Raw genomic sequence first — 17,193 nt, 5'->3', positions numbered from 1 at the left:
CCTGTTCTCCTCCACAACACCGCAGGAGACTCAGATCTACTGTGAGCCAGCAGGTATGCACCACACCACACTGTGTAATGGCAGAATCTCCCAGAGAGGATGAGAAACACTGTTACACTTAATACAAAATACTGTAATTCTATACATGGATAATCATCACATAAAAATAAAATAATTCCTTACCCATTTAAGGGAACCTCTAGTGCATTGTAATGTATAATATTGCTCAACTCTGGAATACTTTTCTGGTTTTATGAAACACCATCTTTGTGTATTGCCCTCTATCTATCCACAGCAATGTGCTCTCTTATGCAAGCCCCAGATTTTAATAATGAGAACCGTGTTTGCAATTTATGCTTATAATTTAATTAGCTCACTGTGCAGATATGAAAGTATCTGTGCTGAGCTACTTTATATCTAATTTAATCATATTGTACAACCTAATATTGTCCAACACTCCCTTCCACTTCACTGGCTTCCCATATGATAGGCAGTATTTACATTAGAAGAACAATGCAATTATGAACCCCATACTGCTTTAATAAAGTGATCTGGCCTTGAGCCCAGTCAAACAGATGGCATTGCAGATTACATCTGAATGCCTGAATTGCAAGGGAAGGTCCCAGTGAGCTTTGTATATATTCATAAGACAAATTTAGGAAGAAAATATACTCTCCGTATTCATTCCTAGGGATTTGATTCCTCCATGGGCAAGAACAAAACCAGCAGTGTATTTCCAGTAACAAATTAAAGCTGCACTGTATTCTGAACTGCTTTAAACTCCACCGTAATTATAATCATAATCCATTACGTAATTCGGTGCCAAAGAACAAAGATTTTAATGTAAAACGTGGTCTGGGATTCCACCAAGAAAAATTATTCTTCTGCTATAGAAGCAAGGCTCTATAATGATGAGCAAGATTAATCAGATTAACCCGTTTACTTCTCCAACAGTAGAAGACAGGTTGACTAACAGTGTTTCTTATTCATCATACGAGGCTAATGAGCTCTACAGTAATAATGTATGTACAGTATGGAAGCCTATAAAAATACAGGAAATAAATGATGTTGGTGGCCATACATAAAGAATTATTTTTGAAAATGACTTGGAAGAGTGCATTGCATCACAAAATAAATTAATCAACTAAAATCATTAGTAGCATATGTTGGTATGTCATTATTCATGTTCTTACATATGGCAGTTTCTTATTTTTTGTATAGTGTCCAGTATGTTCATATTGAATACGTTAAAAATTATTTTGTCTATATACATTTTTCTTTTACACCAATAATAATTTGTTCGGCATTTTTGACACATTAATGGCTAACAAAAAACATACAGTACTTAAAGTTTATTACGTCATTTACATACAGTATGTGCACCTCACAAGCAACATTCAAATTTCCCCTTTAACTCACACCCCTAGTATCATTTTTTTCTTTGTCAAAAATAAGTTTGCACACACACCGCACAGCATAATATTTTTTGGATATATTGGTGCCTGGAGACACACTAAGGGGCCTATGCAGTAAAGTCCGATAGAAATTATCAGTCGGGTTTTGAACTCGCCATGTTTTTGCTGAGTTGCTCTCACGGTATGCAGAAAGGCCTGAATACCAGTGAGAGCAACATTTTCAAACATGGTGAGTTGCCGGTGGTGATAGGAGCTGCCCTCCGAAAAGGGTTTACCCGGCGAGTTGTACCTGCTGCCGAGAGATCCGCCTCTCACTGTGAAAATGTCGACAGAAAAAAAATTATTTTCACATTTAAATTTTATTCCTAGTGTAGATGAGCAGGGGGTCTCCGGAGCAGAACCGCATTGGTTTCAGGACCATTAACCCCTTGCTTCCCGAGATACAGGCCCCGTTATGGGGTGCTGGTATCTCCTATGCATGGAAATATCCTGATCACATGACACAGGACATTTCCATGCATTGGAGATACCGGCATCCCATAACGGGGCCTGTATCTCAGGAAGTAGGGGGTCCCTGGACCTTAAATCAATACGGTTCTGCTCCGGAGACCCCCTGCTCATCTACACTAGGAATACAATTTAAATGTAAAAATATTTAGTAAGCACCAATACCCCACCAACCCTCGTGCTCCCCTATAAAAACATGATTAATTCTTTTACACACAGAATTAATACCGCAGGCTGGTGGGGGTCCCCGGTGGTCCGATGGGTGTCTGCAGGTCTGCAGGCCCCACAGTGCACCCTGGGGGTACCCACCGGTGTCTGGGGGCCTCTGGTTGGTCTCCGCTAGGTGCCGTGCCTCCAGGTGGTCCCCACAGATCCCCGTGGGCACCAATGGGGTCCATGGGTGATCCCCGTGGGTTTCTGGGAGTCCGCTGGTCATCCCCACAGGAGTCTGGGGGCCCTCGGGTGGTTTCCACAGGTGTCTGGGGGCCCTCGGGTGGTTCCCATGGGTGTATGGGGCCCCCGGGTGGTCCCTGTGGTATCTGTTAGGTCTAATCCACCTTGTCAGACATAGGGCAGTCAACCTTACACACCAAACTCGACTCTACCCGGGGAGCTTTCATCACGGCACCGCTATATTCTTTTGGTCTCAGATATGACAGTACAAGCCCGTTGAGGCAAGAACTCAGAAACAAACATGTTGCTGGTTTCTCACATCTGTTTAATAATTGGACGGAGCGGTATTATAAACAGAAAAGCAAGAAGAAAAAAACATTATCAGTTCTATACACCTGTTGTTACAAACTGAGTTCCCATGTATAGATTACACATCTAAAATTACATATCCCATCTGGAAATGCCTTCCCTGGGAAACTAAACATTTTATTGCTGGTAACAGGGATAAGGGTCAACAGCTATTAATGGGGTCACATAAGGCTCGGTAGACCTACGTCCCATGTTGGATACATACTGAGACAGCGGGTCTAAAACTTAAAGCTAAAATATTTAACCATTTTGGTCCCTGAGAAGAATAAAGCTGGCACATATTGCTTTAACCTTTTCAGTCCCTGAAGGGAACAAAGCTGAGAGATACAATTTTTAACCTTACATACCCTCCTTTTTTCTGGAAGAACAAACCAATTGACCATTCTCCTTTATTCTTTTGGGCACCACACAGGAGAGGAAAAACTCCAAGGGAGAAACCTCCAAGAGACCATGGGAATGCAGAAACCTATCTCTTTAGGTATCTCGTTTGATAATCAGAGACGAATATATGGGTGGTTTACGAGTAACAAGAGTATTGGTATCTCTCTCTCTCTCATTGTGGGAGACATATACATAGCTGTAGAGCTAGAAGCAGAAGCAACCTTTATGGCAAAAATAGAACTGATTATGCATTTAAAAGAAAAAAAGGTGATGTAAAAAAGCACTAATGGGAATAACAATGTACCCTGTTAAGAGGGGGAACCCTATTGGTAGATAGGCAGCCTGGTGAAACTGATAGTACAATCAGATGAACAGCATAAATAAAAGAGAGATACCGGCGCCTGATCAGTCCACAATGGATGGAAGTCCAGTAGAAATAGTCCCAATTCCAAGATGTGTTACAGTCACTGAATCTTTGAGTGCTCCGTTAGGAATTCATGCAGGGGGTGTGGAACATGAAATAAAAGAAGAGAGAATTTAGTGCAACACAGCTAAACAGATTACACAGACATAAAAATGCAAGCTGGCTGACACAGGGGGACAGGACAGACAGACACAACTAGACAGACAACATTAAAGCAAAGCTAGAGATAAAAGTTAATTTATTATAACTGAAAATAAAAAGTAGGACAGGTTGCTGATATGCAGCTCCGGTGGGTTAAAATCTGAATAACACTCACAGGACGGTAGATGTAGATTCGCATAAGTCAATGTGAGCCGAAATCCACGTGTGGGGGGGTCGCAGGGTTCTCAGGATGCCGCGTATTCCCTCTGTTACTCCTTACTGGTGAGGACCGGAAATGACGTCTCCGTTGCGCCGAAACCGGAAATGACGTCGCCGGGTGTGATTACAGGACTGGTGAATCCAGTGAAGCCTCAGGGAAATGGCGATCCGCACCTCCTTGCCCCTACTTCGCTCGACAAAAGCACTCAGCGATATAACAGCTTGTACTCAGCAAAAGTGTCCAAAATTTTATAAAACAGCCCTACGCGTTTCGTGTGGGTAAACACACTTCCTCGGGGGATATAAAGTTATGGCAGTGAGCCCTGGTATATATATCCTTAGCTTGGCTCCGATTGGTCTGTCAATCAGGGCAGTCAAGGGGATACACCAATTAGCTTAATAGATCACTGACATTTGATTCAGCTTTGCAAACACAAAAAAACAGCATGACACAACATTTAACATGACATAAAAACAGATAAGATAGTGGATGGATAGGTTAATGGCATAGGCAATGAACAGTAGAGTAGATAAAAATAAATAATTAAAAAAAAATATATATATATATAAAAAAGTCCCATTCAAAGGGTGCAGGAATAAAAGAAAACATACGCCTGATGTTATAAGAACGCTCCTAGCTCAAAGTCTATATTTAACCCTTGAGGTGATAATGTTTTAAGCTCTCACTGTTGAAAGTAAACAGTGGTGGGAGGTAACCACACTGAGCAAATATTTAGAAAATCACCGCATTCCGAGAGGTTTGAGGGTGTCGAAGTCACCAACTTCTGATAAAGAGAACACTGCTTTCATGAAGGAATGGAATGAGATATTAGAATCATGTTCATTTTCATTGATGAAATTATTGATTTATTATCGGAAAAAATCTCTAATCATATTAGATCAGCAGATTTCAGACTTGGAGAACCAATTAGAACCCTTTAAATATAGTAATGAGTTACTCCTATTGGAACCCACCATCAAAAAAAGACTAGACCAAATGGAATTAGAAATAGTCCAAACTAAACAAAGAAAGTTCTTTAGGGACAAAACAGACTATGACACGGGATGTCAACGTACATGGAATAAGAAATTGAAAGAAAGTTCTAACACCAACAATACAAGAAGAGTAGAGACTAAACCAATTCCGCCAGTACAAGACATTAATAAAAGTACAAGGGCACAAAGGGCCAAACCAGCTCAAAAAAGTAATGCTACTGTGTTAAAAAAACCTAGCAGTAACATTTTGGTTCCTAGCCAAACAACCCAGGTTTTATTACCTATACACAACAAAAACCTTTACCTTCAACAGAAAAAAGCTAAAGAACGGTACGACCTGTTAACAAAGTCACAACAAGCACCTATTGTTACAAGTAATAAATATACTGTGTTGACCGATATAGAGTCAGGAAGTGAGACAGACAGTGTTTCATACACACCCTTACCCACCCCTGTTAACAAGACTAATTTCTCTTTTTTAGAGTGGAGGAAGGAGAGGGACCACATTTTCCCGGAGGTAGAAATCATCAAACCTCATGTGGACCCTATCCGACCTCTAAACTACAAGAAAAGAAAAACAGGGCCAGAGGAAGAAGAGGAGGTATTGGTAGAACTAGATTAAACAGACCCAAACAAGAATCCAACATCTTTAACATTAGTCAGCACACCTTGACTAATTTAGAAAAGCGAGTCCTAGGGAAAGGACTCACCTTTGCTCCAGTTTGTGGTCCCAATAGTTTTAACCTATATATAGACGTCCACAAATTTGCTAGGAAATTGGCCTTAAAAAGGTATTTTATTAGGGATGCCATATCCAGCCAAATTGGTACCAACCAAGAGGCAAAAACAGATATACCATCATCTCATGCTTTTAAAAGGAAATCAACCTTTTATCCCAAATTTGCTCAGGGGCACCTAGTAAGTTCTTTTGTCGATATAGTCACTAATGATCTGGAAGATTCCAGTCGATCATTTAAAATTAAAAATGACAATTTGAACTCAAAAGAAAAAGAGGCCTTGCACACTTTGGAGACTAATGAATTGTTAGTTATAAAACCTGCTGACAAGGGGGGAGGTATAGTGGTAATGGATAGATCTTATTATATGGCTGAGTCCAAAAGATTGTTGGATGACAGAGCCACTTACCTCCCCCTCCTCAATGATCCCCTTGATCAATATCAAAAAGATCTAGAGGCTCAGCTTGACACTTGCTTGAAAAGTAGAGCTATTACAGAAGATGAGGCAGCTTATCTTAGCATACCACATCCACGTACACCTTTATTTTATTTTATACCCAAAATACACAAACACCTCACGTCACCACCGGGTAGACCTATTATTTCTGGTATTTCATCTTTATCTTCCAATTTATCCCAATTTATTGATTATCATTTGCAGCCTTATGTAATACATAGCAAGTCCTATTTGAGAGATACGACCCACATACTCCAAATCCTAAGGGATTTGGAGTGGCAGCCCAACTATATACTGGTAACAGCGGACGTCAAGTCACTGTATACAATTATAGACCATCAATTGGGCTGCAGGGCAATATCTCAAAAATTGGATTCCACTACCCAACTAACATCTGTTAAAAAACAATTTTTGATTGACAGCATTTTTTTCATTTTAACTCATAATTATTTTACTTTCAACTCACTCTTTTATAATCAAGTATGTGGAACCGCGATGGGCACCAGGTTTGCCCCAAGTTATGCAAATCTTTTTATGGACAGTTGGGAAGAAAGTTCAATTTGGAACAACTGTCCATATGGGGCAGACCTGGTGCTCTGGAAACGTTATATAGATGACGTTATATTCATCTGGTCTGGCGGCGAAGCACTATTACAACACTTTTTTTCTTATTTGAATAATAATGATAAAAATCTTGAGTTCACTTTTAATCACAGTACAGAGCACATTGATTTTTTAGATTTAAATATTTATATCACTAATCACACTCTACACACTAAAACATACTTCAAGCCAGTGCAGGCAAATACCTACCTGAGAGCCGACAGTTCACATGACCCATTGTGGATAAATAATATACCGAGGGGCCAGTTTCTCCGCTTGAGATGCAATTGTTCCGATATTGGTGACTTTGCGCTACAGGCGGAGGAACTGAAGTGCAAGTTTCTTAGTAGGAACTACCCAGAGCAACCTTTAGATGAGGTTATTAATCATGTTACCAACATGAAAAGAGAGGATCTTCTGGTTTATAAAAAAAAAAAGAAAAAAGATTTGAAAAATAATTTTTTTGAAAAGGTCCCATTTATTACACAATATAATTGCATGGCACCAAAAAATCAGAAAAATAATCAACAAACACTGGCCAATCCTACTGAGGGATAGTGTTCTAGCAGGAGTTCTACCTGTGAAACCACAAATTATATTTACTAGGGGGTCCAATTTAAAATCTAGGGTAGCTCCTAGTTGTCCACTGATTCATTTAAAAGAGAATAGAGCTGTGTTGAATAAGGTTTTTTTTAAATGCTCCAAGTGTATGGTGTGTGCATACAGTAGTAATGCTGAGTTTTAAATCTAACGTCACTAAGATAGAACATCCTATCAAGTCACATATTAACTGTCATATGTGTTTTGTCATATATCTGCTACAATGTCCTTGTGGCCTGCAATATGTGGGAAGGACCGGAAGAACATACCAGAGGAGAGTGTATGAACACATATACAATATCAAAAGAGGACTGATAACCCATAGCGTATCCCACCATTTCCTCACACATCATGATAAAAATCCTAGCGGTCTTAAATGTCAAGCTATTGAGACAATTCCTGCTAGTGCAAGAGGTGGTGATAGATTACAAAAATCTAGTATGCGTGAGGCTTACTGGATATACGAGCTTAAAACATTATCACCTCAAGGGTTAAATATAGACTTTGAGCTAGGAGCGTTCTTATAACATCAGGCGTATGTTTTCTTTTATTCCTGCACCCTTTGAATGGGACTTTTTTTATATATATATATATATATATATTTTTTTTTTTTAATATTTATTTTTATCTACTCTACTGTTCATTGCCTATGCCATTAACCTATCCATCCACTATCTTATCTGTTTTTATGTAATGTTAAATGTTGTGTCATGCTGTTTTTTTGTGTTTGCAAAGCTGAATCAAATGTCAGTGATCTATTAAGCTAATTGGTGTATCCCCTTGACTGCCCTGATTGACAGACCAATCAGAGCCAAGCTAAGGATATATATACCAGGGCTCACTGCCATAACTTTATATCCCCTGAGGAAGTGTGGTTACCAACACGAAACGCGTAGGGCTGTTTTATAAAATTTTGGACACTTTTGCTGAGTACAAGCTGTTATATCGCTGAGTGCTTTTGTCGAGCGAAGTAGGGGCAAGGAGGTGCGGATCGCCATTTCCCTGAGGCTTCACTGGATTCACCAGTCCTGACGTCACACCCGGCGACGTCATTTCCGGTTTCGGCGCAACGGAGACGTCATTTCCGGTCCTCACCAGTAAGGAGTAACAGAGGGAATACACGGCATCCTGAGAACCCGGCGACCCCCCCACATGTGGATTTCGGCTCACATTGATTTATGCAAATCTACATCTGCCGTCCTGTGAGTGTTATTCAGATTTTAATCCACCGGAGCGGCATATCACCAACCTGTCCTACTTTTTATTTTCAGTTATAATAAATTAACTTTTATCACTAGCTTTGCTTTAATGTTGTCTGTCTAGTTGTGTCTGTCTGTCCTGTCCCCCTGTGTCAGCCAGCTTGCATTTTTATGTCTGTGTAATCTGTTTAGCTGTGTTGCACTAAATTCTCTCTTCTTTTATTTCATGTTCCACACCCCCTGCATGAATTCCTAACGGAGCACTCAAAGATTCAGTGACTGTAACACATCTTGGAATTGGGACTATTTCTACTGGACTTCCATCCATTGTGGACTGATCAGGTGCCGGTATCTCTCTTTTATTTATGCTGATTATGCATTTAGCCATTTGGATTAAATATACACACAAAGTAATAAACCTGTGATTACCATGATTCCGTAAAGAATTTTCATTCCCAATGCACCTAGCCAATTTCCAAGACCAAAGGTCCAATCAAACCCTTGGGGCTGTTGCCTTAATCAGGCCTGCACTTCCGCTAAATGTTCCATATCATAATGAATACTTTTTGATTAGTTGTCAATATCAGCACAACATTCTTTACCCATTAACATACAAACCCCTCAGTGTACTGCCAGCAGATAATCTAATGTCATACAATTTTGCAATACTGTTGCTCTAATTTGTTGCTATTTGCTACTGAGCCTTAAAATAGCGTCATTAGTATCGTTAAAAATGGCATCTATTTTGACTACTAAAAAATCTATTTTTGTATATTGGTCATATACTCCTAAAAAGGGTATTAGACCTCCTGCAACTCTCTTAACTGAGCTACTTTTAATGATTAATGCCCTTCAATTTCATATTCTTTGCTTAGGTAGAGTGGACATTATTTGAAAAGCGGGCAAATTCTATTTATGAGAATAAGTGGGGTTGGTGGCGGTTAATATTTCCTAGGAGCAACTGCACAACACATAATCTTACATACAACATTTACTCAGGATACCGGAACAGACAAAATGGCTGCCATGGTCAAAATGGATGACTTGTAATCCTTTCCTTGTGGTTGACACATGCCCTTGGGTGACCTCCCCACCTTCCTCACATCCAATCTTCTCAGCCCCCTCTTATCTTTTAGAGACAGTCTATTTAAAGAACAGTTAACCATATCATAGTCCTGAAGGACCAAAAATATAGTCCTATAGTGCATAACTTTATTCCCTTCTGGCGATTGTATCGGCCCAGTTGATTTCTTCTTCAGTCTCTTCTTCTGGGGGACTGCTGACATCTTCATCACCAAAAAGAGGCATAGCTTCGGTGGGGGGGTGCCACACACTTCTGGACCAAAGTTCTGCTGTACATAACACATACATAGAGAGTAATGAGTAGGACAGACACATATACAAAAACATTCGCTCCCAGTAAAATAATCCAACCACCAAGTCCCAATAAATTCCAACCCTCATCTATTCCTTTAATCACTGTAACCACTGTAACCACTTTTCCCAAATAACATAACCTGGTCTAGTTGCAGGATAATACTCTATCTGTCCTTCTATCACAGAGTCAACAACTTTCCTAGGGCAAACTCGTATTTCTACTCCCTTCGTAACCAATTTCTTATATAAATATAGTTCTACAAATATCTTATAACATATTGCCTTTCTCCAAAGGATTAAATATAATTCTCGTGTTCCTGGGGTGCAACCTATTGGGTATAGATAGTACATTGGGTTACATTGCACATAAGATGTGGGCTTTGTTTACCAGGATTCCATTATATAACAAAAAAGTGCGCATATATGCTATACACAGAATAATAAAAACCATACAGAAAAATTATGGCTAAACAAGCGATATCTGTTACTACCTTATCGTCCTCATATGGACACCACTTATGTAAACCTAATAGAATAAACATTGTAATTAAAATAATAAAACCTGTAAAAAGGTTATTAAAAAATTCAAAGTTTTATATTATGACCCAAAACACCAATTGAAAATAGCTGTGTCTTTAGGCCTTCCCTCCTGTGTTGAGATTTAATTTAAAGCGACTGTGGGTGCACTTGCGTAACATGGATCCAGGAAAAATACTCTGACGGAGTAGAATCTGGAATGGGCCTCTCCACTTTAGATAAAAAGCGCTTTTGCGTAGAATATGCTTGAGCCAGTCACCTTTATCTAGATCAGTGGTTACCAAACTTTTTCGGCTAACAGTTGCAGTGCGCACTCGCGCACTCTCACACTCTGTCTCTCTCTCACACACACACTGTGTCTCTCTCACACTGTCTCTCTCTCTCACACTGTGTCTCTCTCTCACACACTGTGTCTCCCTCTCACACACTGTGTCTCTCTCTCTCACACACTGTGTCTCTCTCTCACACACTGTGTCTCTCTCTCACACACTGTCTCTCTCTCACACACTGTCTCACACTCTCTCTGACACACACTCTCTCTCTCACTCAGACACACACTCTCTCTCTCACTCAGACACACTCTCTCTCTCACTCAGACACACTCTCTCTCTCACTCAGACACACTCTCTCTCTCACTCAGACACACTCTCTCTCTCACTCAGACACACTCTCTCTCTCTCAGACACACTCTGACTCAGACACACTCTCTCTCTCACAGACACACTCTCTCTCTCACACACACTCTCTCTCTCTCTCAGACACACACTCTCTCTCTCTTACAGACACACTCTCTCTCTCTCAGACACACACTCTCTCTCACTCTCAGACACACTCTCTCTCTCACTCTCAGACACACTCTCTCTCTCACTCAGACACACTCTCTCTCTCACTCAGACACACTCTCTCTCTCTCAGACACACTCTGACTCAGACACACTCTCTCTCTCACTCAGACACGCTCTCTCTCTCACTCTCAGACACACTCTCTCTCTCACTCTCAGACACACTCTCTCTCTCACTCTCAGACACACTCTCTCTCTCACTCAGACACACTCTCTCTCTCACTCAGACACACTCTCTCTCTCTCAGACACACTCTGACTCAGACACACTCTCTCTCTCACAGACACACTCTCTCTCACACACACTCTCTCTCTCTCTCTCTCTCTCAGACACACACTCTCTCTCTCACAGACACACTCTCTCTCAGACACACACTCTCTCACTCTCAGACACGCTCTCTCTCTCACTCTCAGACACACTCTCTCTCTGACTCTCAGACACACTCTCTCTCTCTCTATCTCTCTCTCTCACTTCCAGACACACTCTCTCTCTCACTCTCAGACACACTCTCTCTCTCACTCTCAGACACACTCTCTCTCTCACTCTCAGACACACTCTCTCTCTCACTCTCAGACACACTCTCTCTCTCTCACTTCCAGACACACTCTCTCTCTCACTCTCAGACACACTCTCTCTCTCACTCTCAGACACACTCTCTCTCTCACTCTCAGACACACAGCCACTATCAGACACACAGCCACTCTCAGACACAAAGCCACTCTCAGCCACACAGCCACTGATACACAGTGATACAAATTAAACACAAATGTAAAAACCACAAAAACTATTTATTGATGGAAATTATTAGTGAGACGGTTGAGCCTGTTTTTCACTACACATCTTTTCAAACCTCAGAATCAAACTGGATACAGCCACCCTCATTTCCTGTTCCACGTTGATTTTCGCACGGTATTTGCTTTTATCATACCGACCGCCGAAAACCCAGCTTCGCACAAATATGAGGTTGCAAATGGTATTCGCTGAGCTTTACCACTTAACAGAAGATATTCATCTTTTACTGATAGCCAAAATTCAGTAATATCCATCCTGCCAAATTTTGTCTTCAGTGTATTGTCGCAAGATAGCTCAATAAGATTTTCTTCTTCTAAACAAGTAAATTCAGGTGGAGGTTGGGCTTTGAATGGGTCTTGAATCCATGCGAATTTGTCAATATCATCTTCCTCCTGAAAGTATTTTTCAAACCACTTGATAACCTGTGATAGGTGATCTTCAAAAACAGATTTAGAGAAATCAACTTCATTGGCGATCACAAACTGCTGCAAAAAAGGGAAACAATCTTTGCCACCGTCTTCATTCATATTTCTTCTCCACATTAGTAATTTTTTTCTGAAAGCAGAAATCTTCCCAGCCAATGTCAAAATGTGCATGTTGCCTCCCTGTAGGGAGAGATTCAACGCATTTAACTTGTCAAAGATATCACACAAGTATGCTAGTTGCACCAAAAACTCAGTTTCCACAAAGTGATTGGCATACTCGTGTTTTTCTTCTTCAAGAAAAATGTAAATTTCTTGCCGTAATTGAAACGTACGGGATAAGAAATTGCCACGTGAGAGGCAGTAGTACAACAAATATGTGTATTCGGCTCCCATATCCTCGCACAATTTTTTGAAAAACGTTGCTTTCAATGGCCGAATATTTATAAAATTTACCACATTCACCACACGTTCTAAAACCATATTCAGCGGAGGACTCAAATACTTTGATGCGAGTGCTTCTCTGTGAATGATGCAATGGGTCCACATTGAATACGGAGCTTTCTTTCGAATAAGCGCCTGTAATCCTCCGTAACGACCGGACATGGAATGACCACCATCAGTACAGACACCAACGCACTTTGTCCATTCCAAATTATTTTCAACAATAAATGTAGTCAGGATCTCGAACAAGTCTTGAGCTTTTGTACCTGCAGTAATAGTTTTACAAAAGAGAAGGTCTTCCACAATATCATTGCCATCTATGAACCTTACATAGCAAATAAAATGTGCATCCTTATTATTGTCCGTGGCCTCATCCAGCTTCAAGCCAAATTCCTTCCCTTTTATTTTTTCAATTAACTGGTCATTGAGATCCTCCGCCATGTGCTCAATTCTGCGACTGACAGTATTGTTAGACAAAGGCACATTTGAAAGCAATTTCCCCGCAGATTCACCGATCATAATGTTCACCAGATCTATAGCAGCCGGTAGAATTAGATGTTCTGAGATATTATGGGGCTTTTTACATTTCGCAACTCTATATGCAACCTTGTATGATGCTAGCAAAGCATTGTTTGGTATTGATAAATGGTGAGAAAATGTACCTTGCTGTTGTTTTAATTCTTTTACCTTTCTGGCAAAGAAGTCGCGAGGTTAACCAACCATGTTTGAATGCTTGGTTTCTAAATGGCGTTTTAGCTTACTCGGAAGCATGCACTCTGGCTCCAAAGTCTTCAAACAAAGTACGCACTGCGGTTTTTCTTCACTGTTGACATTTGTTGATGTAAAGCCAAAATCCAAATAACTGTCGTCATATTTACGATATTTCCGCTTCTTTAAACATCCGCCACTAGTTTGTGGTGCATCGTCTTCATTTTCAGTCCTAGCGTGCTTATTACACGTCAGTAAAAACTTGTCCATTTTTAATCAGTTCCTTCAAAAATAATAAGCCACTAACAAGACCGCGCAGTATAGATTCGCCCCAAGATGGTCTCTACCAGAGAGAACTGAGAGAATACAGGATGAGCGCACTTACACCAATTGTACATATACTATTGAAAGCCCATACACATTGGTGTACACAGGATTTCCACCAACACACTGATGGAGTGGGGGGAGATAAATGGTACTAACTATAGTAAATAACTACCCACACGACCAAGTGTGAGTAACCGCTCACGTCACGTGTTGTGATGATCACAACATTATAAGCATGCGATATGAATACCTCCATACCTTTACATCTACATATTTATTTTGTACTACTGTGTGTTTTTTGCTAGTTCTGTAAAATGTACTGGCGGTAGGAAACGGGGGGGGGGGGTGTGACACCCATACAAAGCCAGAGAAAAGCCAGCTCGCAAGCAGGACAATAAGGGGAGTCTCCACCCTCCTGGTTTGATGTGTAGCTGACATCCCCCGTGTGGCATGGCGAGCCCATCACTACAGGGACTGCAGACAGGCCAGCTCTGGTAACTCCGGTCCGTTTGTGCTCCCCTTAATTAATATTCCCTTTGTGCTTCCATTAATTAATATCCCCTTTGGGCTCCCCTTAATTAATATTCCCCTTTGCGCTACCCCCTATTAATATCCCCATTGTGTGAGCCGAGCACTGGGACACAGCCCGCGCCCTTTGTATACACAGGAAGACAAGTGGCGGGTGGTAGAACTTCTCTTGCAATCGCTGCCTGCAGCCGGTGAGAGGGCGAGAGGGGACTCCAAAACCTTACATGGAACGCGCAAACGGTCTGGTTCGGTTGCTGCCCTTCGCTATTTTGGTTTCTGTGTACACTGGCGACCAACTTTATTCTTACTTGGCTAGCTCCGCGAATTTCAGAGTATCCCGGTGATGTGCGGTTTTGTATCATTTTCTCCCGGGGTATATAGCGTTATATTCGCGGCAGTGATTTAAGCATTTTATTCCGGCTGGCTGCAATACTGCAATGCCGTGTAAAAACGCATGGGGGCGTTTGCGAGCTGTTGTCTTTGAAGCCGAGAAATTCATGAATTGTAATGCAGTATATACTGTATATATACAGTATATACTGTATAACAACAACCCCTATAACCCCTAACATACACATACAGTACTGTACACTGGCGACACACTTTATTCGAGCTCGGCTAGTCCCACGAATTCGGGTATACCCGGGTGTATTGAGGTTTGTGACTGTTTTCTGCCCGAGTGCATTGAGGTATTTTCCAGGCAGGGATTGAAGCATTTTATTCCCGCTGGCTGCAATACTGCACAGTATATATATATATATACTGCATTACAATTCATGAATTTATGCCATCTGGTAGACACGCGAAGCATTGCAGCCTATTAAATCCTAATCATTATCATTTAACAGATCAGCCGCCCGTCAGCCAGGCAGGAACCCAGGCTGGGAAGGCAAACGCAACGGGGCTTGTCAGAGGTGAGGAGCGGCGCATTCCAGGTATCTGCCAGGTACATACTGGGTATTTGCTCGAATAAAGTGTGTCGGTGCAGTATATGCACATCAATAATACTATAGGCTGTCCCCTGGCGAGATGTGTTTGCAGCAGAGAGAGAACCGCTGCTCTCTCTGCGCAAACATCGGCACATTAAAAATGATTTAAAATACATTTTATTGATAGTGTAGATGTGCAGGGGGTCTCCTGAGCTGAACCGCGTTGGTTTCAGGTCTGGGGACCCCCTGCTCCCCGAGATACAGCCCCCTTTATGAGGTGCCGGTATCCCTCTGCATTTAAAGGTCCCGATCACGTGATCGCAGCTTGTAAACAAAGCAGAGGGATACCGGCACCCCCTAAAGGGGCCTGTATCTTGGGAAGCAGGGGGTCCCCAGACCTAAAACCAAAACCTTTCTGCTCCAGAGACCCTCTGCACATCTACAGTATGAATAAAAAACATATATAAATAAACACTCGTTCCTTACCTTAGCGGCTATGTGCTATGGTAATGAAGCAGCATTTCTGTATTTTAATAATATTGTACAGTGAGCAGGGGGTTCCCTGAGCCATAAATTAATGCTCAGGGGACCCCCTGCTCCTGCACAATATTATTAAAAATACAGAAATGCTGCTTCATTACCATAGCGTATAGCCGCTAAGGCAATGAAGGGGTTAACCCACCGTGCCCGCTTTATTGTGGGTAGCGGGGGTGGGTGAAGGGGGTATTTGGCCCTTGGTGTGAGTTTAGGACTTGCGGGGGGGTTGCGGGTGCACTTAACCCCTTCACGGCCGTAGCAGTTAATAACGCTACGGTCATGAAGGGGTTAACCCCTCCCGCTACCCGCCCGCAAGCCCTAAACAACCATCGTTGGGGATAATACCCACTTCACCCACCCCCACTACCCACAATAAAAAAAAACTCACACACAGCAGCCGCCAAAAAATAAATAAATAAATCTAAATAAATAAATAAATAAATGACTATAAATAAATACATTTGAAATACATTTTTATTCATAGTGTAGATGTGCAGGGGGTCTCCAGAGCTGAACCGCGTTGGTTTCAGGTCGGGGGACCCCCTGCTCCCCGAGATACAGCCCCCTTTATGAGGTGCCGGTATCCCTCTGCGTTTAAAGGTCCCGATCACGTGATCGCGGCTTGTAAACCAAGCAGAGCAGAGGGATACCGGCACCCCCTAAAGGGGCCTGTATCTCGGGGAGCAGGGGGTCCCCCGACCTGAAACCAACGCGGTTCAGCTCCAGAGAGCCCCTGCACATCTACACTATAAATAAAAATGTAGTATTTAAGCAGCATTTCTGTATTTTTAATAATATTGTGCAGGAGCAGGGGGTCCCCTGAGCATTAATTTCTGGCTCAGGGAAGCCCCTGCTCACTGTACAATATTATTAAAAATACAGAAATGCTGCTTCGTTACCGTAGCACATAGCTGCTAAGGTAAGGAACGAGTGTTTATTTATATATGTTTTTTATTCATACTGTAGATGTGCAGAGGGTCTCCGGAGCAGAACCGCTGTGGTTTTAGGTCCGGGGACCCCCTGCTCCCCGAGATACAGACCCCTTTAGGGGGTGCCGGTATCCCTCTGCTTGCTTTACAGGCCGCGGTCACGTGATCGGGACCTTTAAACGCAGAGGGATACCGGCACCTCATAAAGGGGGCTGTATCTCGGGGAGCAGGGGGTCCCCCGACCTGAAACCAACGCGGTTCAGCTCCGGAGACCCCCTGTACATGTACACTATGAATAAAAATGTACATTACTGTATGTTAGGGGTTATAGGGGACGGCTTTAAAGACAACAGCTCGCAAACGCCCCCATGCGTTTTTACA

General features: G+C 41.9%; 1 protein-coding gene across 1 annotated transcript; it reads right to left on the bottom strand.

The window, feature by feature from the left end:
• Positions 1–12,074: 12,074 nt before the first annotated feature.
• Positions 12,075–13,295, bottom strand: LOC142494685 (protein FAM200A-like). Its single transcript, XM_075599118.1, has one exon. The coding sequence runs from the start codon at positions 13,293–13,295 to the stop codon at positions 12,075–12,077; it is 1,221 nt and encodes a 406-aa protein (XP_075455233.1).
• Between the last annotated feature and the right edge of the window lie 3,898 nt (positions 13,296–17,193).

This window comes from Ascaphus truei, chromosome 5 (genome assembly GCF_040206685.1).
Source record: "Ascaphus truei isolate aAscTru1 chromosome 5, aAscTru1.hap1, whole genome shotgun sequence".
Taxonomy (NCBI): Eukaryota; Metazoa; Chordata; class Amphibia; order Anura; family Ascaphidae; genus Ascaphus; species Ascaphus truei.
Note: the sequence above shows the minus strand (reverse complement) of the source record. Positions and strands in the feature narration are given on the sequence as shown.